This window comes from Corvus brachyrhynchos, unplaced genomic scaffold (genome assembly GCF_000691975.1).
Source record: "Corvus brachyrhynchos isolate BGI_N302 unplaced genomic scaffold, ASM69197v1 scaffold633, whole genome shotgun sequence".
Classification (NCBI taxonomy): Eukaryota; Metazoa; Chordata; class Aves; order Passeriformes; family Corvidae; genus Corvus; species Corvus brachyrhynchos.
Genome location: NW_008237435.1, coordinates 1,033,203 through 1,057,776, shown reverse-complemented (window position 1 = coordinate 1,057,776; position 24,574 = coordinate 1,033,203). Strand labels below are relative to the sequence as shown.

At 38.6% G+C, this 24,574-nt stretch overlaps 1 protein-coding gene and 1 long non-coding RNA gene across 4 annotated transcripts; one reads left to right on the top strand and one right to left on the bottom strand.

Moving 5' to 3' along the window:
• Window positions 1-124: 124 nt before the first annotated feature.
• On the top strand, window positions 125-10,834 carry LY96 (lymphocyte antigen 96). Of its 3 annotated transcripts, XM_008631366.2 has the most exons (7): window positions 125-1,143; window positions 2,957-5,746; window positions 6,706-6,795; window positions 7,711-7,839; window positions 8,695-8,747; window positions 9,725-9,861; window positions 10,371-10,834. In XM_008631366.2, the coding sequence occupies exons 2-6, from the start codon at window positions 5,575-5,577 to the stop codon at window positions 9,824-9,826; spliced, it is 546 nt and encodes a 181-aa protein (XP_008629588.2). In that variant the 5' UTR covers window positions 125-1,143; window positions 2,957-5,574; the 3' UTR covers window positions 9,827-9,861; window positions 10,371-10,834. The 3 variants fall into 3 exon arrangements, with proteins under 3 accessions (XP_008629588.2, XP_017586703.1, XP_017586704.1); XM_017731214.1 differs by lacking the exon at window positions 10,371-10,834 and having other exon boundaries at window positions 126-1,143; window positions 9,725-10,319; XM_017731215.1 differs by lacking the exon at window positions 10,371-10,834 and having other exon boundaries at window positions 126-1,143; window positions 2,627-5,746; window positions 9,725-10,319.
• A 2,462-nt stretch (window positions 10,835-13,296) lies between these two features.
• On the bottom strand, window positions 13,297-23,751 carry LOC108445971. The gene is made up of 2 exons (XR_001861068.1): window positions 23,625-23,751; window positions 13,297-16,864 (listed from the first exon to the last, which is right to left on the bottom strand). It is a non-coding gene; the product is annotated as an uncharacterized LOC108445971 (long non-coding RNA).
• Between the last annotated feature and the right edge of the window lie 823 nt (window positions 23,752-24,574).

The window sequence follows — 24,574 nt, the reverse complement described above, 5'->3', positions numbered from 1 at the left end:
GAACAGGCTGCCCAGGGAAGTGGTGGAGTCACTGTCCCTGGATGTGTTCAAAGAAAGACTGGACGTGGCACTCAGTGCCCTGGTCTAGTTGATGTAGTGGTGTTTGGTCATAGGTTGGACTCAGTGATTTCAGAGGTCTTTTCCAACCTAGTTAATTCTAGTGATTCCATATGAAACGACTGTAGCCTCCTTCCTAGACACATTCTTCCTATCCCCTTCCAGCCCTAAAAGCTTCCACAAAACATCATAGAAGACTGGGTTTTTTTCTTCTTTTTTTTTTCCCTTTGAAGAATAGTCAGGATATGTGCAATTTTTTGCTTTAGTCTTTTACTACATGCTGTTTTCTTGCTGGTGACCCTCTCTGTTTTCTCAAGTTTTTGGCTTTGTCCACATTATTATTCATTAGTCCCTATCTGTTCTTAATTATAAAGTACAAAGCTCCTTGTCATTCTTTAAAGTTATTTTTTAAATTAAATTATCCCACAACCGTTATCCTTTTCTTGCAAATGTAAAATTTTTTGATGAGAAAATTATCCCCTTTTGATACTTCAAAGAGAAATCTTTAAAGCTCTGAGGTACTTCACACTCCTAACCACACTGTAGAATTAAGAGGTAACTAATTTGACTGGAGCTTGCTTTATTACAAACCAAAGTCATCACATTGGCAAAGATGAATAAAATCTGTAAATTTTTGCATGGTACCATGAGGGCCTAATTTAGGTGATGGAAACTTCATGAAAATCTCTTTGTGTTGTAAAAATTAAGAGCAGACATGAATTATTACAGTTGCTCAGTATAACTTAATAGGATGGAAACTCAGTAAGCTTCTGTAATTTGGTTGCTCTAGAGTCCTGTGGCCATACCACAAATTTCTTCATGCCTCATACCATGGATTTCTTCATGCCCCATGTACAGCATAGCCTGCTGCAGCCTGCCTGAGAAATGGGACAAGTGTGCTTAGCTAGGAGTTGGATCCACTATAGAAAGATTATCCCAAAGCTATACAGACCTCAGCAAGCAGCTATTTTAAGCAGGGAATAACACAGAGCAAGAGCAAACAGCCACAAAACATGTCCAGCTGTCTCCAGTTCTAGAATTCCAGGGTGGACAGTGTTGCTGTGGTGTGCTTACCATGAGCCTCAGGTAGGACAAATCCCTTTCTTCTCCCTTCACCCACTGCTTTCTCTTTTTTTGGACAATTTTAATAGTTTAATGAATACTTTAGAGTATAACTGTATGTTTTAGTCCTAAACTTGGCTTGCAAAGAATAAATCATAAGGCTACTGGAAAGAGGCAGGGAGTTATTTCCAACATAATTGTTTCCACAGGAAAACCATACCACCTGGTATGTATTTGCTCCATTCTAATAGTCTCCAGTGGTTTAATGTGATATATTCGAATCAAACCACTAAGCCAAAGTTCGTACAGCATTTGACAAAATATATTCAGAATAATGCACAGCACTTTTTCTATATTCCATCAGCTCTTTGGTTTCTTACTCAAATGCTACCAGTTCACTGCTGGATATGTGCCAGTGCGCTGCTCTTGGGTTGGACTGCCATGGCACACTCAAGCACTTTATCAGTTGCATGTAGAGGAAATGAATCCTCTACCTCTTTCTTGTATCCCTGGGCATGACTTTCTACTTGAACTATAAACATTGTCAAAGATAGGGTGAGGGGATTTGAGAAGAGTCTACAGTTTCCTATTCTTCATGCTGAGAGTTGAGTGCGTTTTTATTTTGTGAATGCAGTCTTATGCCTTATATAGAACCCCCTTTTGTTGAAGTGCCTTCAGCATCAACCCTACACCCAGAATCAGAAGGGATAAACATGTCTGTGTCCAGATGCAAAACTATCTACTTCAAAAACTCACAAATGGTCCTGCAATGAAAATTATTATTGCCTCTTTCTTTATTGACTAAATGTGGTTAACATCTTAGAAGAGTTTTCCATTAAAGTGAAATTATGTTACATGCTGAGAACTAGGACATAATCTTTAATTCTGTCTGACTAACACTTTGAAATGGAGTACTTTCCCCTGCTATACTGGTGTACTGTTATTTATTTTTCTGTGATGGAATATTATGATCACATATATTATAAATCTTTCCTGAGGGAGATTTTAGTGACTTAAAAGTGCTTATCTGATCAACGTACTCATCTGCAGCCAAAAATCCAAATACAAAGTGATTATTTTGGAAAGCAATCACAAGTAAGTTAAGCACTTTTTGGATGCACTGAGAAAGAAGATAAAAATATGAATTATTTTAAGGATTTTAACCACAAATCAGTAAGGAAGCTTGGAATAAACTTCTACTCTCAGCATCTCAGATGTAAATAAATTAAAAATCTTAGGTATGAAGTTCTAAATTTTTTAGACTTAAGTTTATGTGCTGTTAATTGGATATGAGAGTTGGTTCCTACTGAATGTACTTGCAAAGAATTTTGAAATAAATGAAATAAATAGTGACAAAACCTCAGTGAAGTAACATTAATGTGTAGCTCTTTCCACTTCTCCTTCCTTTTCACCTTCCTTCTGGATCAGAATATATGAGAAAAAGATTATAGTGAAGAAGGAGGATTTAGTAAAATTAAAGTATAAAAAACTTTATAATCTTCTGCAGTGATCTTCATGCTGACTTGAAAGGAACAGAACAGACTCTTCACACCACTAGTGCACTAGTCTGGGATTTGACTGATCATCACAAGAGGTCACTTCTATGAAATGCATCAATATTGGCATCAAAAGCCACAAGCATCTAAAACTGAATTTGCTGAAAATATTTTAAAATAATTTAGGTTATTTTGATTTAATGGCAATTTGACCAAACACAGCAATCAAGGTTGTAGGCTTTATTATCACGGTCATAAAGGATATTTTAGCTGTGATGCCTGTTTTCCCATTTAGCCAGCCAGATCCTTTTAAACTGAGTTTTCTTATTCTGAGTTTTTAGAGCACTGGAATAGTCTTGACTTGTACCATAGAAGCCCGCTCAGGAAGCAGCAGGAGGTTTCTGCATGTGTCTGTCGGTCCGAACCACCAGGGGGGACTCATTCCTCATCTATAACTTTACTGCAGCAAGTATCTGAAAACAACACCAATGCTTGGACCAGGTCTAGAAAGTCAGTTCAGCAGAGAGCTGGTCTTCGTTTATATTAAGAGAACTTTTATGTAAAATCTTGTCAATCTGCAGTGCTCTTTCCACTCTGCCCGTGAGTGCATCAGCCACCCAAAGCACTGGGCAGCAACGCCAGACAAAGTCTGGCCACAGAGGGATGCGTGTTCAGCTGGGAAGTCCTGTATATCAGTGGGGTACGGTCAGTGCCGCCTCCTGCCCGCTGCAGACTGACCTGGGACGTGTGCTAAACCTCTTGGACTGACAGAAGACTCAGCAGAGAGCCTGGCTTGTCTTCTCACTGATTAAACTCCTTCACACCACTGGTCATGGCTTTGTGGTTGAAAGGAATTTTTTTTTTGGCTGTACATGCAAAAGGTAGCTCTTCTTTAGTAGCTGCTTCATTGCTCCTTTGCGGCTTTCTCACTACTCCATTTCTTTTTTCCAGCTATTACTGCCTTCCTGATTTATTTCAATTCCACTGCATGTCTTACTATTTTTAAGAAAAAATTGTCCATCTTGAAACAGAACTGTGTTATTGCTATGATCACAAAGGGCTTATATGTTTTATAGCATCCTGTTAACAGCAAAAATCTCTGTGTGATATATGTACTCTGGAGATCTGTCAGGAAAGTTAAACAATTTTGTATTCCCACTTAAAAGCCAAATGCTAGAAATTTCTTAAAAATCTTAACTCTATCAGACCAGGGGGACTCTTCTTGTGGTCTATAGAAGGGTTTGGAAATACAGAAGAGAATTCTCTAGCGGCATTAAATTTTCAAATTTTTATCTCATTTTGTGAATTATTACATGTAGTAGCTCATTAGTTGGTACTTTCAGGCACTTTTAATTGAATTTTCACCTTCCTTAACTAATCTGGGAACTACCCCATCCCTGGGCACAATCAGCCATGGTTTTGTGCACATCGTTATTCCTAAATTATCTTTTGTGTTACATGTTTAGACTTCTATAAAACAATTTTTTAATCTTCTGCTACTTTACCTTTATGATATGTAAAATATAACCCTGGTATGCACAGAAGTTGTGAGAATAAAATCTTTTAGGCGCTGTGATGGGGAATGGGGAGAGTTACAACAATTAAGTTGTTTTTGTTGTAATTTTTATTGAGTTTCCAGCTTAGCACAAACTCAAATACCTGTCTATTTTACATACTGCTTCTTTTTCTTAAAAAAAACCCAAACAGTTTCTGATCTAAGAGAAGTCAGCGGACATATATGTGAACCAATAAGGTAACTTGTGAGAAAATAATGTGCTTAATCTCTGTAAGTCATTCTTCCATTAAATTTGGTAGATTTCTGTATTTCATTATCGTGAGAAAAAAAATTTAGTTGTGTTTCCTGTCAGTTAGCTGCGGGTTCTGCTCTCTGGAATGAGGCATTAGGCTTAATTTGATCTGTTCCCGTAACTGGGACCAGCAGTACAGGCAAATATGTAATTCTTAGCGTAATTCACTAACAGACAGAAATAATGGCATGTATCTAATACCAAAAGTGCTTTAAGAGGGTTTTGTTTTGTTGTTTCAAACTTGAGTATCAAAGTCTGTGACCTGGGGTGTTGTCAGCGTCGCAGAATAAAATCAGGTTGTAAGTTACCTTCAGCTGTGACAGATTCTGTGTTCTTACAGAAACATGCCAGTCAAAACTGGACAGCCTGTGTTAGTAATTGACTCATGTTTGGTGTCCCCCTGGCCCCAGGCCTGGGCATGGCTCTGTGCTCTGGGCAAACCATGCAGTGCTGCTTCTCCAGCAGAGACTGTGGGGAAGAGTGCGGGAGAAGGTGGCAGAGAGACTCTGGGAGGCAGATGTGGGAATTATCAGCTGTAATTTTATTGATTTTTGAATTTGTTCCCACTAAGAAGTATAACTGTGATAGATACAACTTTGAAGGTGGTATCTGACATCATGCAGGACATCAGTGGTTCTACTCAATAACGTCAGATGGTTGCATTCAGCTCCATTTGAAACACATCCTCTAATTACATTCCTCCAGATTTCAGGTGTATTCGTAAAGCACAGTGAGCTTTGTAAGAAATTTATTATGGAAACTTGTGAGAGGTATTGACTACCATAAAAATAAAAGAATGGACTTTGTTTTCATCAATTATGGTTTTTTCTCTTCTTTAATATGTACAGGAAACTGTGTTTGAAATTGTGCCTTTAAAAATGTTAAACCTGATGAGTCAACTAAACTTGCTCTTTACGTGCTTCTGGTACTCATAATGTCATTTCACTTCCCCATTTCACACAGTTTTCCCTTTTGTTTTTCACTTGTGGTTTGAGCTGCATTGTCTGGGGAAAATGTAACAACAAAAGCAGGAATTCTTTTTCTTAACAAAATTTAGTGTGATGACAACTGACGGTGCTGCAGTTGGATTAACTAAGATTGCAGAGAATTTGATAAATAACAGAACTTTCCCTGAAGACATGTGACTGACGATGACTGTGCTGAATTTGGTTCCTCTTTCTCCTAAACTAAGTTTTATACCACTGAGTACTGAGCAAAAAGAAGTAACTATGTTTGGACTCCTTTTTTTAATTTTATTTGCCCCTGGAATCAGTGAATTCCTCTGTACATCATCCGATCTTGAAATGTCATATACTTTTTGTGGTAAGTAAAAAATAGGTAAGACTTTTGTTAAATCTGCATGATAATTACTTTACTCTGAGAGATTGTGAATTTTCTTTCAAATTTGTTTCTTTGATGAATACAGAAAAGTGAGAAGAAATATACTTCTGTTATTAATTACCCTGTTATAAGAATTTTACTTCATAGACATAAATATTACCACAATGCTGGTTCCAGCAGCTAGGAGAGAGAGAATTTTATTCTCAAGTGAAGTAGACATGTTTTGGTTCAGGAAATATTAGAAGACAATGGATTTAAACTTGGATTTAAACTCTGCTGTATAAATTATGCCTATTGAATTAACCAGTATGTTACAATGAAAAGCTTCAAGTATGTGGAAAAAAAAGAGGGAATGTGAGATTTTGTCAGGCTGGGAAACCAGTCAGGCTCTGGGACAGCACAGTGTGTCCTTTCTTGCCATAACTGTGTCATGGGCTGATATTTTGTGTGTTTTAAAAATTCTAGGTGGGTCACTCACAGAGCAAATCTACTCAAAGGTTCATTTACATTATCCTGGAAAATATGCTGATATCTTAAAAACATTTTTAGCTGTTGTCAGCATGATTAGTGTAAGTAGGGATATTTTCGGCAGAAGACCATGCTGACTTAATGCTAGTAAAAAGTTTTTATGTCTTCAAAAGAGAAATAAAGGTACTTTTGTCTGGTTTTTGTGTGCAAAAGATCATCAACCAAACATTGACTTCTCTTGTTACTTAAAGAAATATGATATTGGTTTTGCCCTTTGAATGTAAAAATAATAATATAATTTAAAATACATATTTAATATTTAATACATATATTGGTTCATTTTATAGCATATACCTTATATTAAATACATTTAAAAATATGCATGTGTTTTTTGTGTGTATAACTGTATATTCTTATTATTTTTATGGAGAAGCCTTTTCACACTATCAATGTGAAATGCTTTTTTTCTGTAGATTCTACACCTCATGCTTTCACATTTCATCTGACACCTTGCAGCATGATGAACAAACCTGTCTGGAAGGCTGCTCTTACCTGGATTCCAAGTGAGTCTCTCTTAACTAGACAATTATATTCTGAAAATGCTGAAAATGAAATACAACTGAAAAACTGACACTTTATCCTAAATGCCAAATGATTTAGGAAATCAGTTTCTCGAATTAAAAATGGAATGGATAAACTGTAGCGATGGACAGAAATGATGATTTGCGAAAATGTGTTTGAGTTTCACTTGGAGCAGTTACCAGAGCCCTGCACACAGACTGTCACTGTACGAGCAAATCTGAGACAGTTTAGGTGTATGTGCATTTTGCTCTTCTGGCCTGGAGAAGATCCAGGAAGATCCAGGTCTTTCAGAGGAGAGAGAGTATCATCAGGCCATCCAACTATGGCAGGACTTCTATGAAGAATATGCATGTTCCAGAAGCTGGAAATGGTACTGGATTTTGTGTGCAAACCTGGCTGTAATCTTTAGACCCAGTGTTAATTAAGCTGGCAAGCTCAGCTAATGAAATGTCCAGGAAATGGCTGTATCATAAACTTCACCTTCTGGACTAGGTTTCCTTCCCTGGAAAGATCTTTAGGATGGCTACTGGCATTCATGATCAATTGTTTGCAACACCTGCTTAAAACTAAGGTCTTCATTTGAGCACGTTTAGGTTAGCTGTGAAGCTGAGTAAACTCTGTTTTCTTTACTGAAGAAGTGAAAACAGATTTTGAAATTGTTCTCCCAAATACTTTTTAAGAATAATTTTTTTTGTTGTTGTTGAAAACAACAATTGCTTTTTGATTTTTTTCTGGAAGTAGCAGTTTTCAAGATTTATACTCTTTTAGTTTTGGGGGGAGTCTTACAAAAATACTGCATTTCAGCAAAATCTAGTTTTTATCTAAGTAGCAGGTCTCCATATACATTTTTTTCTCCCCATCTTTTACCATTTTCTCACTTGCAATGTTTTAATTAGGAAGTGACATCCAGTTTTTGAAGATGGTCTTCCATGTCTGGTATGATGATGCCAAAGCACTCATCTGGAAAGAACTCCTTTGCAGCGGAGCTGACGATGAATACTCAGTGTGCGGAACGCTGAAAGGAGGTTGGTGTAAAAATACGTGGTGCAATCAACCCATGCAAACAGATTTTTGTCTCCACAATCTAGATCTTGCTTGGCAGGCAGCAGACCTCAGAACAGGCAGCTCTCCAGTGCCAGAACCCCATTAAAGTAGAAAAAGTCCAAATTCTATGTTTTAACATCCTTGTACTGCAGTTTTCATCTCCATAAATGAGGATTACTAATATCCTTCATCTCATTATGACACTTATTTTTAACATCTCTAAAATGACATGGGAAGACTGCATTTGACTGGACTGAACAGGAAACTTGAGAGGTGATGTAGGCACTACAAATATCCAGAACAAAGTTTATTTAGATAAGTATCTGGATGGGTTTTTTAAGAGATTCTGTACACCCAGGTATGATGCTTTGTTTTTGTTTTTAATAGAGAAGAGTCGATCCTTTGGTAGGGGCTAACACACATTAATATGACACAGGCTCAGATGCAGAGAATTCAGGCAGGATGTCAGACTAAAGGCCAAAAAGACCTGTAAGTCTGTGTTTTCCTTTCTTTAAAAATCAGTATCAGCTCTCTTTGGTTACCATTTGAGGGAACTACTATTTCAAGTTAAATTACTGGAGTTATCACAGTAGGATGTGTCTGGAGGAGATGTTGCAGGAGCACTGTGCTTAAATTTCTATTTTCTAATGTGGTTTCAACAAATAGTCAGAACTCTGAGAGAAGAACCAGGTGAGGGCTTTATCAGTGAAAGTGTAAATGGCATTGGCAACTGCTGCTGAGAGATATGCCATATTGCTTTGAAGTTATTTAGGCAGTCTGATTGATGGCTTTATGGTTAAGTAACCTTTTGTATTATAATTATCTCTGTTTTACAGAAACACTTGTAGCAGCATTTGACATTAAAGGTTCAAGAATAACGTTTCCAAAGGTACTTTTCAACATTTTATATAAAGAAATAATAATAGTAAAATCACATACTTACTGGTATATTTTTTTCTGAAGGGAGATGTTCACCTAAACTGTAGAAAACAGAAGAGGAAATGTCAGAAAACTTTTTTGTAAAAGAAGTGATGACACTAAAATGGTAGCATCTCTGAAATGGTAGATGTTCTAAAGTTATTATTCCTCTGTCATTTCTCCTTTATTTTATGAAAGGAAAGACCAAAGAAATTAGTTAGTCATTTTACTAATTCCATTTTGTTTGGTAAATTACTGTCTTTCCTTTTACCTGTTTGAGTAAATCCATTAATATTCCTTCTGCCCATTTCATTCTTTATTTTACATTCTCTTCACTTGCTGCTCTCTTATTCCATGAAACCATTTGAAGAGGGGTAACAATATCCAAAAAGTAAAAGCAGTGCTCCACTGTTAAACCAGGAGCAGCATCAGTCCTCAGATTAAGCCATTCTCATCCAACAACTGCCTCATCAGCTGCCTGAGCTTTTTGAAGGCCCTTATCACCCCTATTAATCCCTAAAAATGTCACTAAGGAGCTCCTACTGGTCCAAAATCTCCAGCACTCCCTTCAGCTCATGGGCCTCCAACAGTGGACTCCATCCAGTCCAACACCTCTTATAGGCCCAGAGCTGGTAGTGGACAGGAGCATCCTCTGCCATGAGCAGTCCTCCTATAGATGAGGAACTTACAGCAGACCTGACACTTCCTGATGGGACTCTGCTAGACCGCGAAATGCTCTTCCTGAGTACTCTGGTCATGAGAAGAAAGTTGAGCACTATTTTTTTTTATGCACTCATGTATCTGACTATACCCATGATAACAATCCCTGATGGGAATCTGTCTTTTTCAGTTCTAATGGAAATCACCAAAACCGTTCCAATCAGCTACTTAGACAAGAGCAGGCAGCATTGTGCACTAATTATCTTTTTTTTCTCTTGCTCGTTTTAGGGCAATTATAGTGTTGTTGTGCAAGGATTCTCTGATGATTCTGAGAATAATATGGTCATATGCTTGAATTTCACCATGATAGTAAAACAAGATGCTTTCTGAGTGCAACAAACTCCAAATAATTCCAGAACACGGAGGTCACTTCTGTGAGCAACTGGAAGCCAAGCTGTGAAGTAATAAGCACACTAAATTTCCTGAGGTAGAATACATCATGTGCTGTCTGGAAAGCTATATGATATATAGTCTTACTCATTTGTAGCACAGCCGTAATCAGTTGCTCAGCCAATGAACGCAAAATCTCTGGGAATCAGGCATCCTGATTAATCCACAGAATGACCCTGACTGGATGTCAGGCTGGTACTGCATTTTGGTGCTGTGACTTGAGTTACAATAAAGTTGAGTCCTTCAGGCTGAGCTAAAGTAATCAAGAAGTTTTGTTTTGAAGTGCAAGAATCAGAAGTTCATCAGTACTCAAAATAACACAGCAATTGAATTTGGGAACCCTGTTGTGAGGTGGAGGTGGGGATTTTTTTTTGTTTGCTTGGTTTTTTTTTTTTTCTTCTCTTGTAACAATAAAACTTGTTTGTACAGTCAATTGAAATGCTTTCTGAGTGCAACAAACTCCAAATAATTCCAGAACATGGAGGTCACTTCTGTGAGCAACTGGAAGCCAAGCTGTGAAGTAATAAGCACACTAAATTTCCTGAGGTAGAATACATCATGTGCTGTCTGGAAAGCTATATGATATATAGTCTTACTCATTTGTAGCACAGCCGTAATCAGTTGCTCAGCCAATGAACGCAAAATCTCTGGGAATCAGGCATCCTGATTAATCCACAGAATGACCCTGACTGGATGTCAGGCTGGTACTGCATTTTGCTGCTGTGACTTGAGTTACAATATAGTTGAGTCCTTCAGGCTGAGCTAAAGTAATCAAGAAGTTTTGTTGTGAAGTGCAAGAATCAGAAGTTCATCAGTACTCAAAATAACACAGCAATTGAATTTGGGAACCCTGTTGTGAGGTGGAGGTGGGGATTTTTTTTTTGTTTGCTTGGTTTTTTTTTTTTTCTTCTCTTGTAACAATAAAACTTGTTTGTACAGTCAATTGAAGAGATGTTTTTTATTCTCCTGGTATTTTCTGATATTTCTTCAGATGTATCATATTCTTCTGCTCTGTTTACACCAAGCTGAAACAGAGGAGTAACAATTCGTTATGTGGTAGTCGCTGGTGTGGATAAAACTCAAAGTGGAACACGTTTCCAGTTACACTGATATGGTACAGCTGAATTTAGCCATCCAGAGATGCAACTGCAGCCTCTTAGAATGTTTTTAGCTCTTGCTCAGAGTCCGAGGAGCAGAGGCTACACAAGCCATGTCCTTCAGAAGCAGGAGGATGGTTGTCACCCAACAATTTGATCTATTCTCAGTTATTCCTCTGAAGCATGTCTAAAGATTTCCTGTCGCTTTTGCCCCCTGGACAGCTGACACTGAGTACCCACCTGCCCTCTCTGCTGCTCCTCCGCACCCAGGATCTTCAATAAGACTTTGGTGGAGTATGAGATTTGGTCCTTAGGAAAAGTGCTGTCCTTGCTGTCCTGTTTTCATCCTCAGCCCCCAGACAGCGGGGCTGGTGAACTTAACAAGTTCAGAGACTTTTCCCCAAATAACAGGACACTGTTGATGCTGCACTTTGTGCTGGCTACTAGTTTGTGCTGTGTCTAGCAGATTGCTTACAAATGCCTGGAAAAAATTAGAAGCCAGAACAAACCAACCCTCTTTCAGACTGCTAAATACCAAGCATGAAAATTAGGAAACATGAAGATTTTAATCTCACTTTACACGTAACGAAAGATGTTTTTCAAACTTGGTATCAGAAAACTCAACAAAAACACCCATACCCGAGTTTGTAGATACTCCATTTAAAACTTGGGTTTAATATGGGTAGTTTGGCTACATAAAGCAAAACCATTGAGAGTCAATAAAAACAGAAGTAGAACTGCATAATGATTGGAAACAAGAAGCCATGATTACATCTAAGTGATGGTGGCAAAACATCTGTGCTTGCATTCAGACTGCAGATCATTCCAGGAGTAGTCCAGGATGGAGTATTGCAGCACTTTCTGTTTATGTTTGAGATTATTTACTACAGTTGTGATCAATTTATTCCTGATCTGAAATATCAGTCAAAAAGCAGTCAGAGGGCATGATAAGAAATATCTACCTTTCTTCCTCTGTTTAGCTTATTTCAAGTAGTGTCTGTTTCAAATTACTGGCCTAAGGAACAATGTTACCTTATGATGTCCCTGTGTGTACATTTGCCGGCATCTAGCAACCACAAGTCTCAAAACCATCTTTAGTGACAAGGTGTCCTGAGATTTTTGCTGGCCTGGATTATTTGGGGTGTTAGAAGAAATGTTTTGTTTATTAAGCAGCAAGTAACACAAGTAGGAGAGATTAACAGCTCCTGGAGATCAAAGACATTCATGTGCTCTATTTCAGATAAGCGTGTTTTAATGCTTTATGGATGTTGCAGAAAATTTACAGTACTTGTAAAGGCCTAAATAGAATTTCTGTCTCTGAATAGAGACATTTACAGATGAACATATACACTCAGTATCTTGCCTTGCAGACTTTTATAATATAGATCTTCAATTGAGGGGTTATAATTTTACATACCAGCTGATAGGATTGCAAGGCAGGGCGCAGGAGCCACACTTTATAAAGCAAAGACTTCAAAGGCCTCAAGCTTTCTCCTTCTATGACTGGAAGTTTCCACTTATTCCAGTGCTGGTGACTGCCACACCATGCTCTCCCCTGGTCTAGAGGAGACAGATTTTGTAAAGTGTCAGATCATGCTAACAACTTACCCTGAAATTGCTGTGATGCTGTAGGGTGAAGGGCTGAGCTGAAGGCAGAGCTTTGCTCTGCATGTCTGGTTGCTGGGACAGAGCTCTTAAAAGGCTTTCCTTCCTTCCTTCTGCTGTTGTCCAGAGCTGACATTTATTTCCTTTCCAAATTTCCCTGAGCCCATATTTGGGGCTCCACAGCAAGTAGGAGTCTACTTAGGATGAAGTGAGCTACCTGGGCTCTGTAAAGACTGATCTGAATGTTTCCCTTTTCTTCACTTTATTGGTTCAGTAAACTTAGATCCATTTTTTTACTTCTTCATTTTCTCCCTCTGTCTAGAGTTGGAATGATGTGAATACTGTGAAACAAAACATCAACTAAGAATTTCTTTCTTTAAATATTCTATGAGAGCTACATGCCCTGAGATCCTTGTATTTTGCCAGGAGTTCCAGTGAACTGTGCAAAACCTCCTCCCGTAATTCACAAAAGTAATTCAAGGAAGGTTTGTGTTTGGCATATTTATGTGAAATTAATATCTAAAGCCTTCACAAATATCTCTTTTTCTCTCCCTCATTACTGTTGTTTTTAAGAGGCTGTCAGGATTTTCTGCAGATGGGAAAATAGCTTTTCTTCACCCCCTCACCCTCTGTCACCAAATATGTAATTATAAGAAGCAGCAGTTCCTGTACAATGTGGTTTCCAATAAGAGTGCACACTTTTTGAGCTGTGTTATTACAGTTCTATTTGATAAAAGCAATAAAGCATACATAATTTCAAGTGAGAGAAGTCCTACTGACCACAATAACATGTACATTTGCTGGCTAAATTGTTACATCATTTGAGATAGACGCGCAAAGATACTTCCATGCAATTCAGATATTACAATAGCATCTCTTGTGTCCAGGGAAACAATCCCTCGGTCACTACTTAGCTTGGATGGCAAAAAGCACACACACTCATATGGAACAAATAAACTACATGGTGCCTGCAGCAAGAAGGAGTTGGATTTAATGATGCAGGAGATGTGTCCTGATCTGTGTTACAGGCATCAAAAGAGAACCATAGCAGCATTAATCCCTTCTGCACAATTTTTTTCTTGGTGGAAAATGCTAGCAATTGCCTTGGGAGGGTCTGTGTAGCACATTATGCTGAATGACTTCAGCGCCTTCGTTCTGCCTGTGAGTCCCTGCCAGCACGAGTGAGTTTGGGGGCAGCAGATGGGGTAGTGACATTTCTAATGGGAAGGGATAGGAGGGAGGGAGGGAAGAGAGGGGGTTCCTGCCTGCAGAGCTTAGGGGAGAGAGGACAGGAGAAAAGAAATTTGGAAAGTCTTCTAGCTGGTGATAGGAATGCCTGGACTTTGGAAATCCTGGATAATAGTCACTGTGCACAAGTATTGTTTTGTGGATCCCAGGCATCCTTGTAGATCCCTTGGCTGCTGTAGATGGGTATGTCCATAACCTCTTTTCTTCAAGATACGTTTTGCTACTGGCAAAAAGAGAACTTAAATATATGTATATAAGATACATATATTTAATATATATGCATATATATATATATGTGCATACTTGTGTTTGGCCAATTATGACAGCTTCCCAAAGATTCTGGATGGAAAGAAAAAACCCACAATATTTATATTTTTTTCCCCTTGAGCTTTAGCTTAAACAGCTGCCTTAGCTACAAGTATTGTGTTTTTAAATTCAAAGTTCTTGCTAAAATAATTTCTTACTGACATAACTAAGAAAGCAAAACTTTTAATAGCAAGCCTGGCTGTTTGCTCACAGGAGGGAACAGTCACTCATTCTAAGTATTAAGATTCCTGTCTGCCCATTTCCCTGTGCCGCACAAAACCTTCGAGAACTACAGAGTAGATGGTAGTTTTTTCTTGTAACTTCTGCCTACTGCACACATCCACTGAGTGTTTTGTTCTCTGAGAGGTTTGGCATCTCTACTGAAGAAGTACCTCCATACTGATTATGAAGTTGGTTTAATTCTTGAATACATTCTGTTCAGCCACATTCCATTCAGACTTTTCACTATATTACCCATAATTTTTGTGTTTTAGCATAGCAGTGCAGTTTAACAATTTCAGTAATACAACTTTAAAAAAAAAAACAACAAAACCAAATGCCATGCAATAAATAAACACAGAAAACAAAATTTTAGAAATATTTTTCTGAAAGCAATAGAACTGCAGTATCTGTCCTTCATTTACAAGATGTCTAAAGGAGGCAATAATAAAAACATAGTGCATATGAGAGTGAACTGTTTTTCATTTTGACCCTGAAGTAATTTGACCCTGTTTTAGAATGACATGACTTTATTTCACATCTGAATATCAGCTGAACAGACTGGTAGTTGTCTTTTCTAATCCTATATCACACTGAAGTGATGTGCTCCATGTCAGTGGATATTGCATGTAGTGGAATTTTCCTTATATCTATAAAGCATTAAAGATACTTTCATGACACTGATGTAATGTAGACAGAACAATGAACATCGTTAATGAAAGTTTCACAGATGACTGTCAGCAGGAGTATTCCTTTCTGATTCCCCAAGCTACCTTCCAGTGATTCTGACTGCTACTTATACAGTTTCTCTAACCTGTAAAAGTTTTGGTAATTTTAATATTCTAATTAAGGAGGAAAAGGGATCATTAGAAAAAAAAATCTAAAGTAATATCTTATCTAGAACAATCCAAAATATTAAAACAAAGAAACAGTACTGTCGGATGAGTAAAAAGGAAAAAAGTGGTTGTGGGAAATAAATAATGTTGATAACTTCAGAATGTTGCGTATTTATTTTCACAAAATAACTTTTAAAAAAGGAGGCTTCAATTCATTTAAATTTGAGATGCTTCAGCAAATAAATATTTTTCTACTTTTGTTTATGACAAATAGGTATTATTCAAGCAAAGATCATTATGCCACAAAATCACTGTAATTTTGCTGACAAACCAGGACTCAAGCTGTGATGGTTGTACTCATACTAGCATCTACTTGACAACTGAGCTGTCCTTTTGGGTACAGGTGCACAGCCCAGTTCTAAATGACTTTATATGCCTTCTTTTGGAATTGATGAGCAAAGGGCAACATTACAACTGTGTGAAGAGTACAACAGGAAGCAAATTGTCAGGGAGAGCAGATCAAACCATGTATTTCAACTTTGTAAATTATAATTTTTTTTAAGTACTTCTGGTTTTATCAAAAGTACATGCTCTAACAAATAGAACAAATAGACAGACTCATATGCCTCCTCCTTATGCACCTTTAAGAGTATATGGATAGGTACCCAAAATTTAGAATAAAATAATACAGTGATAATCTCATCCAACTGTCTGACCATTCAGTGTTGATCAAAAGCTAAAGCATATTTTTATGGCATCCTGGACCGTATGTGCCAGCTTCCGATAAACACTGCTAGAAGTGTTGAGTGTCTCCAAATCTCGTTGAAGCTGCAAGCTGGACATACTCAGCTGTGACGGCCGATTGGCCTGTGGCACAAGGGACAGAGAGAGCTCTTGGTAAGACAGTCTCTGGTGCCAGAGACTTAGCAGTCATGGTGAGAGAAAGAGGCTTCTCCCAGGATGCTTGTTCAGCTATGTCAATACGCTCCCGTTTGTCTCCCCCGGCCGGCTGTCAGCCTCTACCCCTTGTCACTCCCCCAGAGCTTCCCCATTGCTCCCGTTCCCTAGTCCCGCCTTTTTCCCCGCCCCTGGATAAAACCTCTGAATTCCGTATTGTTTTCACCTTTGCCTGTGTGACCTTCGACAGTGTGGAAGCAATAAATGGTCCTGTTGGAACACACGCAAAGACCCTTCCCATCTCTTTGTCACTGACTTCCTACTGAAGCCAGCCGTGTTTGTGCATGCATGCATGTGAGCTACAGAGCTGGACAGAGACAGTAATATTCAGCAACATGTAATTTTGTATATCCCAATCTGAGCACAGTCATTATGCAAACTGTAGTATTTAAGTGTAGATGAGAAGTCTGTGATAAGATAAAGAAGTGGTATTTCCTTCCAGACTGGTATTGGTTCTACAGCAAATATTTTATACAAAAGTTACTTTGTTCAAGATGCCAAGCCTGAGTGTGAGCAGAATGGGGAGTAACACAGGAGGAAGTGTCTTCTTCTGGCCTTGCTGGAGGGACAACACTCTGCAGAGCCCACAGTCACTGTCACTGCTGTGATGGGAGTGGAAACACGGCTGCTCACTGTTTTACTGTTGCTTCTTTGACAGGTACCACCAATTGCTGTGATAGTCCACTTCTTCACCCAAAAATCACAGTGTTCTGGGAGAAAATACAGAATCGAATGATAAATATAATTTCAGTTTTGAAAACATGGAAGTAAATAAGGAAGAAAATATACATGGTGTAAACAGTTACCTAAAATATACATTCAAAGGCAAGGTATTTGAAATATTGATCGACAAACACTGCAATATCCATGAGTCAAATATTAATATTAGTTTTATTTGAAAGAGGTGATTTTCCAAACATTCTGTCAATACAACAAGGATGACTAAGACACCATAATTCTGTGACAAGTGCTAAAACTTGTCACATAAGCTCGAGGTATTCAGTAATTACGATTATAACAATCTGGTTTTTTAGCACTTGGATTGCAGTGGTGCCTCCTGTGAGTAGCTTGTAATCAGGACTGTTGCTTCCCTACTGCATACCATATAAATATTTATGAAATTAGTAAAATAATATTTTAAGGGTTCTTTGAAATGTGAATCATAGCCAGCCGCAGAGTACCTACTAAGGATCTAACACCAAGAGAGGGACCTGGAATCCCTTAATTCTGCAGTGAAGATTGATTGACATCTCCAAAGAGCAGCCCATAAATCCTACACAATGGGGGACTCGTTCTGTGCTATGCAAGATAATTTTCTGCAGAGCATGGCAGACTGGAGTAATTCTTACTTTCCAGTGCAATTTCCACTGTAATTTGTATTTTAAAGAATTAACAATCTGAAAAGCATATAGCATGACACAGTAGAGCAGATATCATAACCCAAGGATTTTGCTGGACTACTAAACTAGAAACAGCCAGGTTCCTAACTCTGATGGGTCTTGACCATATGCCTTGTTTGGATGTTTAAATTGATGTCATGTGTGTTTGCCATAAAATTCAGCCTTTTTTTGCAATGGTCTAGCATGTTTCCAAGGGATATCACAATGATCACAGTTCTGGGAAATACGAGATGGTAAGCAAACTAAACCATCTCATTTTTCACCACAATAAAGAATGTGGCTGTGTTATCAAAAAGGTCCTAACACAAGAAGTACGTTGGTGCAATCTTTAGACCAAATCACTGAGTCTTTCAGTGATATTCTCTATTTTTAGGTTCTATCTGGAGGCTGAGAAACTAAGAAAAAAGCAATATATTTTGAGGTGCATTGCCCTAGTGTGCACTGTAGTCAGATGGAAATCTTTCTGTCTGTTGTCTCTTGCTGGGACTGGATGGTTTTCCTTGATGCACATAAAAGCAAGCTGCACAATGTTGCCTGCATGCTTTATATTAGTTTTGCTCTGTTCATTTCTGTTGGGGGGGAAAAAGAGGCAGTCTTTGACTTCAAACAGGTAAGATAAATACCTAAACGTTCAGGAAAGAAATGGAATACACTCTGTTTAGGCTTTACGTTCTTAATAACATTTCCATAGTTGTATCAAGCCCAGAATAAAAGGAGGAGGTTCGCTGCAAGTTAGTGCCTTTCTTTGTAAAATCAACAACTGCTTTGAGAATTACAGTGCTGGAGAGCTTATCCTTGCTGACGACTGACAGGCTATTTTCTTGCTGAATAAAAATGAGCAATCAAACCTGAAAGGAAGCCCTGTGCATGGAATCAGATTCTACACATCCTTAAGCATGACACAAACTTGCTTAAGTCAATGAAGCCACTTTTAAGGAGGATTTTTGCAGCTTGGCCCCGATAAGGTAAGTGCGTACACATAATCTGTCCTTGTCACTATGGTCCCAAATGACTCAAACAAGTTGTAACGTGGCAGAAAGCTTTTCACCTGTAGACTGTCAGTCTGAATCTGTCAAAAAACCAAAGGTTCCTGCTGCAAGAAATTTTATGCAAAAACTCCAAGCAATGCTAGAAGAATATTAAGGCTGCATGTATAGTTACATACTCATTTCAGGCAGCACTGTCATTCATTTTTAACGTCCCCCTTTTGGCTCCGGCCTGATGATTCCATCTTTAATAACCCAATCACATAGGACATTTCAAGCAGTGTGGTACAGGCATTTTCCCCAAATCTGCAGAAATATTTGCTTTGATGAACAAAAATCTTTATTCAGCTTCTGAGCACCCCGTAAGCTTATCCCAGTCTAAGTGAAGGAACACAAGCCCATGTTTGAGTGACACTGTACCTCACAGTCACTGTCATGATCAAAGTTTAGGTGTAATGAAAATGTCTTTCCTGAAAATCGATTAAGTTAAAACGCCAAAGCAGAAAGGAGAAATACTTGTTTTAAGTATGTGAAAATGAGTCTCTTACATAATCAGGAATATTGGTGATTGCTAGTTATAGATTAAATAGCTTTTGCCTCCTGGGGTGTTTGCTTTCATCAAATGAAATGCAAGAGACCAAAATGCTTGTTTAGCCTTTCCAGAGGAAAATCTGACTCCTTTCAGCTTTAAAACTGAATAAGAATCTCTCGTAAATGCAGGTTCTGTTACCTTGATTTCTTGAAGAAAATACACTTTTGAAGGTCTTCTGTTTCCTGCAGATCTCTCCACACAGTAGCAAACTTCCCCACGCCCCCTTACTTTAACACCTGCTGCACAAAAATCTCCCACAAAACAGAGGGGTTTTGGTTAGTCAAGTGACTCAGGTTCACCCTTCTCCATGTACAAGTTAAGTTTTGAATAGGGTTTTGTTGAAGGATTGATCACTGGCTGAATCAGCACCTTTCTATGCTCCTTATGAAAATAAAAAATAACTAAATGAAGATGGTATCTCATGTGGCCATCACTTGCATTGCTACTGTTGCAGCCAGCAGAGTTTTTCTCTGTGTGGTTGTTTAAGGAATCTTCTGCAATGTCCTGGGTATTCTTTGAGGAACATATGTGTTGAAAGTCCTGAAAAATCCCGCAAATCTTGGAATAGACAGAGCTGGAAAGTCTTTGTAGTACTGTAATTTTTTTGGGCTAATGCTCCCAATCAGCACTATCAGGTCAAGGCTTTTGGGAGCTGTTGGGCTGGAGGCAAACTCAGATTTAGTCATAGAGTACTGAAATTAAGAGAACTATTTTCTGCTTTAAATGAGGTGTTAATTATCCTAGTAATTGAAACCAGACTAATTAATCGGAGAGTGATTGACATCACTCAAGTACAGTTGTAAGAAATGCTGAGCCACTGAGGAAGCACATAGCAGAGTGCAGTCAAGGATTCCTGGTCCACTGAGGGGTCCTTGGTTTGTATGGTAATTCTGGCTAAAACTGCCCCTGAGTGCTCGAGCATCTGGGAAGAGGAGTAGGCTGCAGTGGTGTGTCCTGGCCCGAGGTCAGAGACCTCCTGTGCTGGTGTCCCCCTGGCACACCTGGGCTGCTCCTGCAGCCACCAGCTCCAGCCTGGGTTCCACCTCCCCCCTTCTCCCCGTGTCCCTGTGTGCACTGAAGGAGAAAGAAGAGAAACTGAGAGTGATCTGGATCTAGCAAGCAGCTAGATCTAGCTCTGTAATTCGGCATCAGCCTGAAAGTAAGGCTGGGAAATATTATCCAGAGAAGTGAACAGCTTCTGTTGCCTTGGAGCTATTGTTTTTCTCTCTAGCAGGGCTGCTTTGAATATTAAAGAAACTAATAGTGATCCAAGTTAAAAACTGTGATTAGTGTTATGTACCAGCCTAGTTTTCTTATGCTGTGAGAAAGCAAGAGATAATAGAAAACAATCCTGTCTCGCAAAAGTGAGCAGTTTTATTAAGTTGTATGGTGGCTGCTGCAACAAAGGTATTTCATAGTGCAAAGTGCCTCCTGTGTTGGCATTTGGCAGAAAGCTACTGTTCCGGTGAAAACAGAAAACATGTCTTCTGCACATTTTCTTTAATTTTTTTTTAAATTGTGTTGTGGGTTTTTTATTTCTGGTAGTGTTGTTAATGTCTGGAATACTACTCTGACCAAATCCTGCAATGACATGTTCATGAATATTATTTTTAGATGCAGCTTTGCCATTCTTTTTTACAGGCATAGTATTTATTTAAAACATTTTTTCTTATTTCTGTTGTTATCTTCAGTTACCACCCCCATATCAGCCCCATGCTCTTCTGCATTCTTTCAGTTTTTCTTTTCAAGACAAGTTCCAGCTATTCTATATAAATATATCTTTTAAAATTTATTTGACTACTAAACTAAATTTATTCTTCATACAGCTTTTCTATATTATACATATGGCCACAAAATGATAATTTTTTTTATCAACAGATGCTAAAAATGTTTATTCATAATGAAATACAGAAATAAAGACAATAGCTGATTAAAGAAATAATGTATGTGTGTGTGTGTATGACTATATCCATGTGTATATAAAAGCTTTAGCAGCAGATATAGAAAAGGGTCTGGAGCTTCTTTTAACACTGGCTGATGCAGTCCAAGCTCCTACTCAGCCTGATGCAGGTGCTCCCTTCACTCTCCCCATTCGGGTCAGGGCTGCAAATACCCTTACAGCATGGATATGTTGAATTTATTGGGGTGGAAGCCATTTCTGTACTAATGACCTTCATTAGGTCTTTCCATGTCCTTTCTGTACAGATACAGATCTCATCCATAAAGATAAAAGGTCATCTGAGTATTTTCTGAACTTCATAAAAAGCAGATACAAAACCCTCCCACAAATTAACAAAAAATAAAAAAAACCCAAACCAACTGACCAACAAAACACTACTGACCTGTGGAAAATATATGCAAGCTGTTTCTCCTTGCAAGATGTACCTTGTGTTAAGAGGTGTTAAGCAGCCACAGCTTAGAGTATTACAACATTCAGAGAGCTGAAAAATCCAGTGGTAATGTGAGACATTTCATTTAAACCTACATGCTAGATGTTCTAAGAATTGGCTCCTGTTTCTGGTTTTATCAGTCATGGCCTGTTCAAAACTGAAGAAAGCATACCTTTTTGTATTGTTTTACAACTGTTGGACAAATTGCACATGATGAAAGTTGATACAAACACATTAATTTTATTCAGAGCCAGAAAGTCTTTGCAATGGTTATGGTGAGACCATGTGACACAATACAGTTTGGACAGGTCTTTACAAGTATTGAAAATTAGTCTAAAGTTAGGTTTCTGCAGAAATTATTCCAATAGCAGTTCCATGGCATTAAGACCTTTCGTTGCCTAGCTTTGAAATGTGACACTCACCTGCTTGCTAATAGGCTATGTAATTGCTAATGAGTGGATATGGGACCTCAAGAATACTCCTATTAGAGCTGTAGAGTGTCTGTTATGCTCCATGCAATGAGGAGAAAACACTCCCATATTTTCACAAAAATTCAAAGAATAGCTAGATTTTCATTAAAAGAATGTGAAAAAGAAGATCCACAAAACTCAAACAGCAGTTTTCTAAAGGTGATGACTTTCTGCTGCTGCTGTCAGTTATGGATGTGAGTGGTCCTTCAGATTTGCAGCCTGCATTGCTGGGAGAATGGGGCAACCAAGTGTGAGCCTGCTTTAGGAGATGGCACGAGAACAGAAAGGTGATGCTCTTGCTGGAGCTGAAGTGTCCATTAATGCAGAATTATGCTGCTGAGTCTCCAATCATGTTGTCCTGAAAGGGTTTTCACTGGAATCCTGGCCATGTTGTAGAGAGAGTGAGACAGAGCCTGGAGATCCTAATTTCATTGCCCAGCTGGCTGAACTGGGGAAACACCAGTCTCAAGCATGTTTGGCAGACCAGAAAGCTGGGAGAGTGTCCTGACCACACTGGACCAGGCACAGAAACTAAATTCTGCCCCCAAATAGTTAGATAAAAGGATGCATGGTTGAGGCTCCTCATAACAGCAGACTATGAGGTAACCCAACAGGACTGGATGTTTATTTAAACATAGAGGCTTCAGTAGCTTGTAGTCCTCTCAGACTTTTGTATGTGTGTCTTCTCTAAAGGAATCCCTGAACAGGTTTCTTTTAACTGAGTTTTTACTTCTCCATGGGTCAGTGTTAATACTGAACACAATATTTAGTCTAACTTATGTGCCAAGAAATAAAGAATTCTGTGTTTATGGGTTGTATGTATCTTCAAATTTGTAGACTGTTCAGCAAATAGGAAATCCATAGTCCACAAAATGTAAGGCTGATTTTACACTGCATTCAAAAAATACTGTACAGCAGTCTTATTGACAAAAATTTAAGTGTTTGATGATGGAAGTGTTGATGCCAGCAAAATAAAATGAAGAGATGGTTTATTAGACTTACCAGGTTAGCACTTCATTTACAGAACATTGTCCTATTTAATAGCAGACAGTAATTAGAATCCTGATTTTATAACTTACTGAAATGTTTTACCTTTTTCTGGCCACTCCGTGAAATGTGAATTTAAGTCTAACCTGAAGAATGAGGTTCCACACAATAATATTCTATCATCACTTATGGATAAAAAGATTTATTTAGGTTTATACACAGATCAGAGAAGGGTTTTCACTTGAATAGAGTATTTGATGACTGAGGAAAGCTTAAGGAAGATAGGAGAATGTAGTAAAATCTACAGCCTGGGGGTGAACTCAAATCCAGATTTCCCTGCCCAGCTGTTACCCACTGGAGTAGTTTTGCAGATCACTCAGAAGACACCAAGCTACTTCTGTAAGAAATATCATTGGTGCTTTAAGGACTTTATTTGTCATGCAGGAGTACAGAGAGTGGTCACCTGTAGATTTTGTAATGAAATAAAGGACTGCATTGTCCATATTCAAACAGGTCTTAGGGAAGGAAAAGTTTTTTTGGGCTACTCAGCAAGTGTACTCTGTCAAACCCATGGCATGTGCCTCTGAAGGGTGGAAATTCCCTGTGATCGGGGTTGAAATAGTGAACAATTTGGGTAATACTTACCCTACACACACCGTGTCCAGGGCTGGTTTAATCCTGTGGCAGAATTAAACTAATTCCTTGCTATACAGCTGCGAAGGGTTGACCCTGGCTGGACTCCAGGTGCTCACCAAAGCCACTCTATCACCACCCTCCTCAGTTAGAGAAAAGAAAATGAAAAGCTCATGAGCTGAGATAAGGGCAGGAAGAAATCACTCAGTAATTACAGTAATAGGCAAAACAGACAACTTGGGCTAAATTAATTTAATTTACTGGCAATCAAATTGGAATTGGGTAGTGAGAAGCAAAAACAATCTTAAAACACCTAATGTCATTAGAGACCCATGGACAGCTTGACAGAGACCATAATGCAAACTTCACACCCGTTCTGGTGTCAGACTGGCCTACAGCATGGACCCCATTGGTCCCTTAGGGCCAACACAGGACACAGTGTGCTCTCAAACTGAGCAGCTGACAACTTTTATCACCAAATACGAAATGGCCATTATTTGCCCAGAACAGGTGACCACTGCTATCAAATGTGATACTGGCTGCATTGTCAGAATTGCAACAGAAGTAGAACAAACTGCTGAACATCATTCGTATGGTGTTTTTGCAAGATATGCACCATCTGCAAGTGGCATATTGCATGTTATATTACATCCTATGATTACTGTACTATCGTGCTGTATTTTATTAGTTTTGCTAGTGATATATTTTTATATCTATGTTGATCACATATCTCCCTGTGTTGAAAAAATGAATCACCAGTTGTCACCTGATTCAGGCTTGAGTGAGTGCCCAAATCTTCCCCTGAGCGAGGCAAGAGGACTAACAGTTCCACCCCTTGCCTAGGCACTGGTTTTTCTCAGTTTGGCCTGTGGCAAGGGGCAAGGAAGACTGTCCACTCAGCTCTGGTTTTGGCCCAACATACAGCTGATGCCACTCCCCAACATGTTCTGGAACAGCCATTG

Bases quoted from the DNA above. Each gene is read 5' to 3' on its own strand.
- LY96 (XM_008631366.2), top strand. From the start codon at position 5,575: ATGACTGTGCTGAATTTGGTTCCTCTTTCTCCTAAACTAAGTTTTATA. The intron at 5,747-6,705 runs GTAAGTAAAAAA...TTTTTTCTGTAG, and splicing joins AATGTCATATACTTTTTGTG to ATTCTACACCTCATGCTTTC. The intron at 7,840-8,694 runs GTTGGTGTAAAA...TCTGTTTTACAG, and splicing joins GTGCGGAACGCTGAAAGGAG to AAACACTTGTAGCAGCATTT.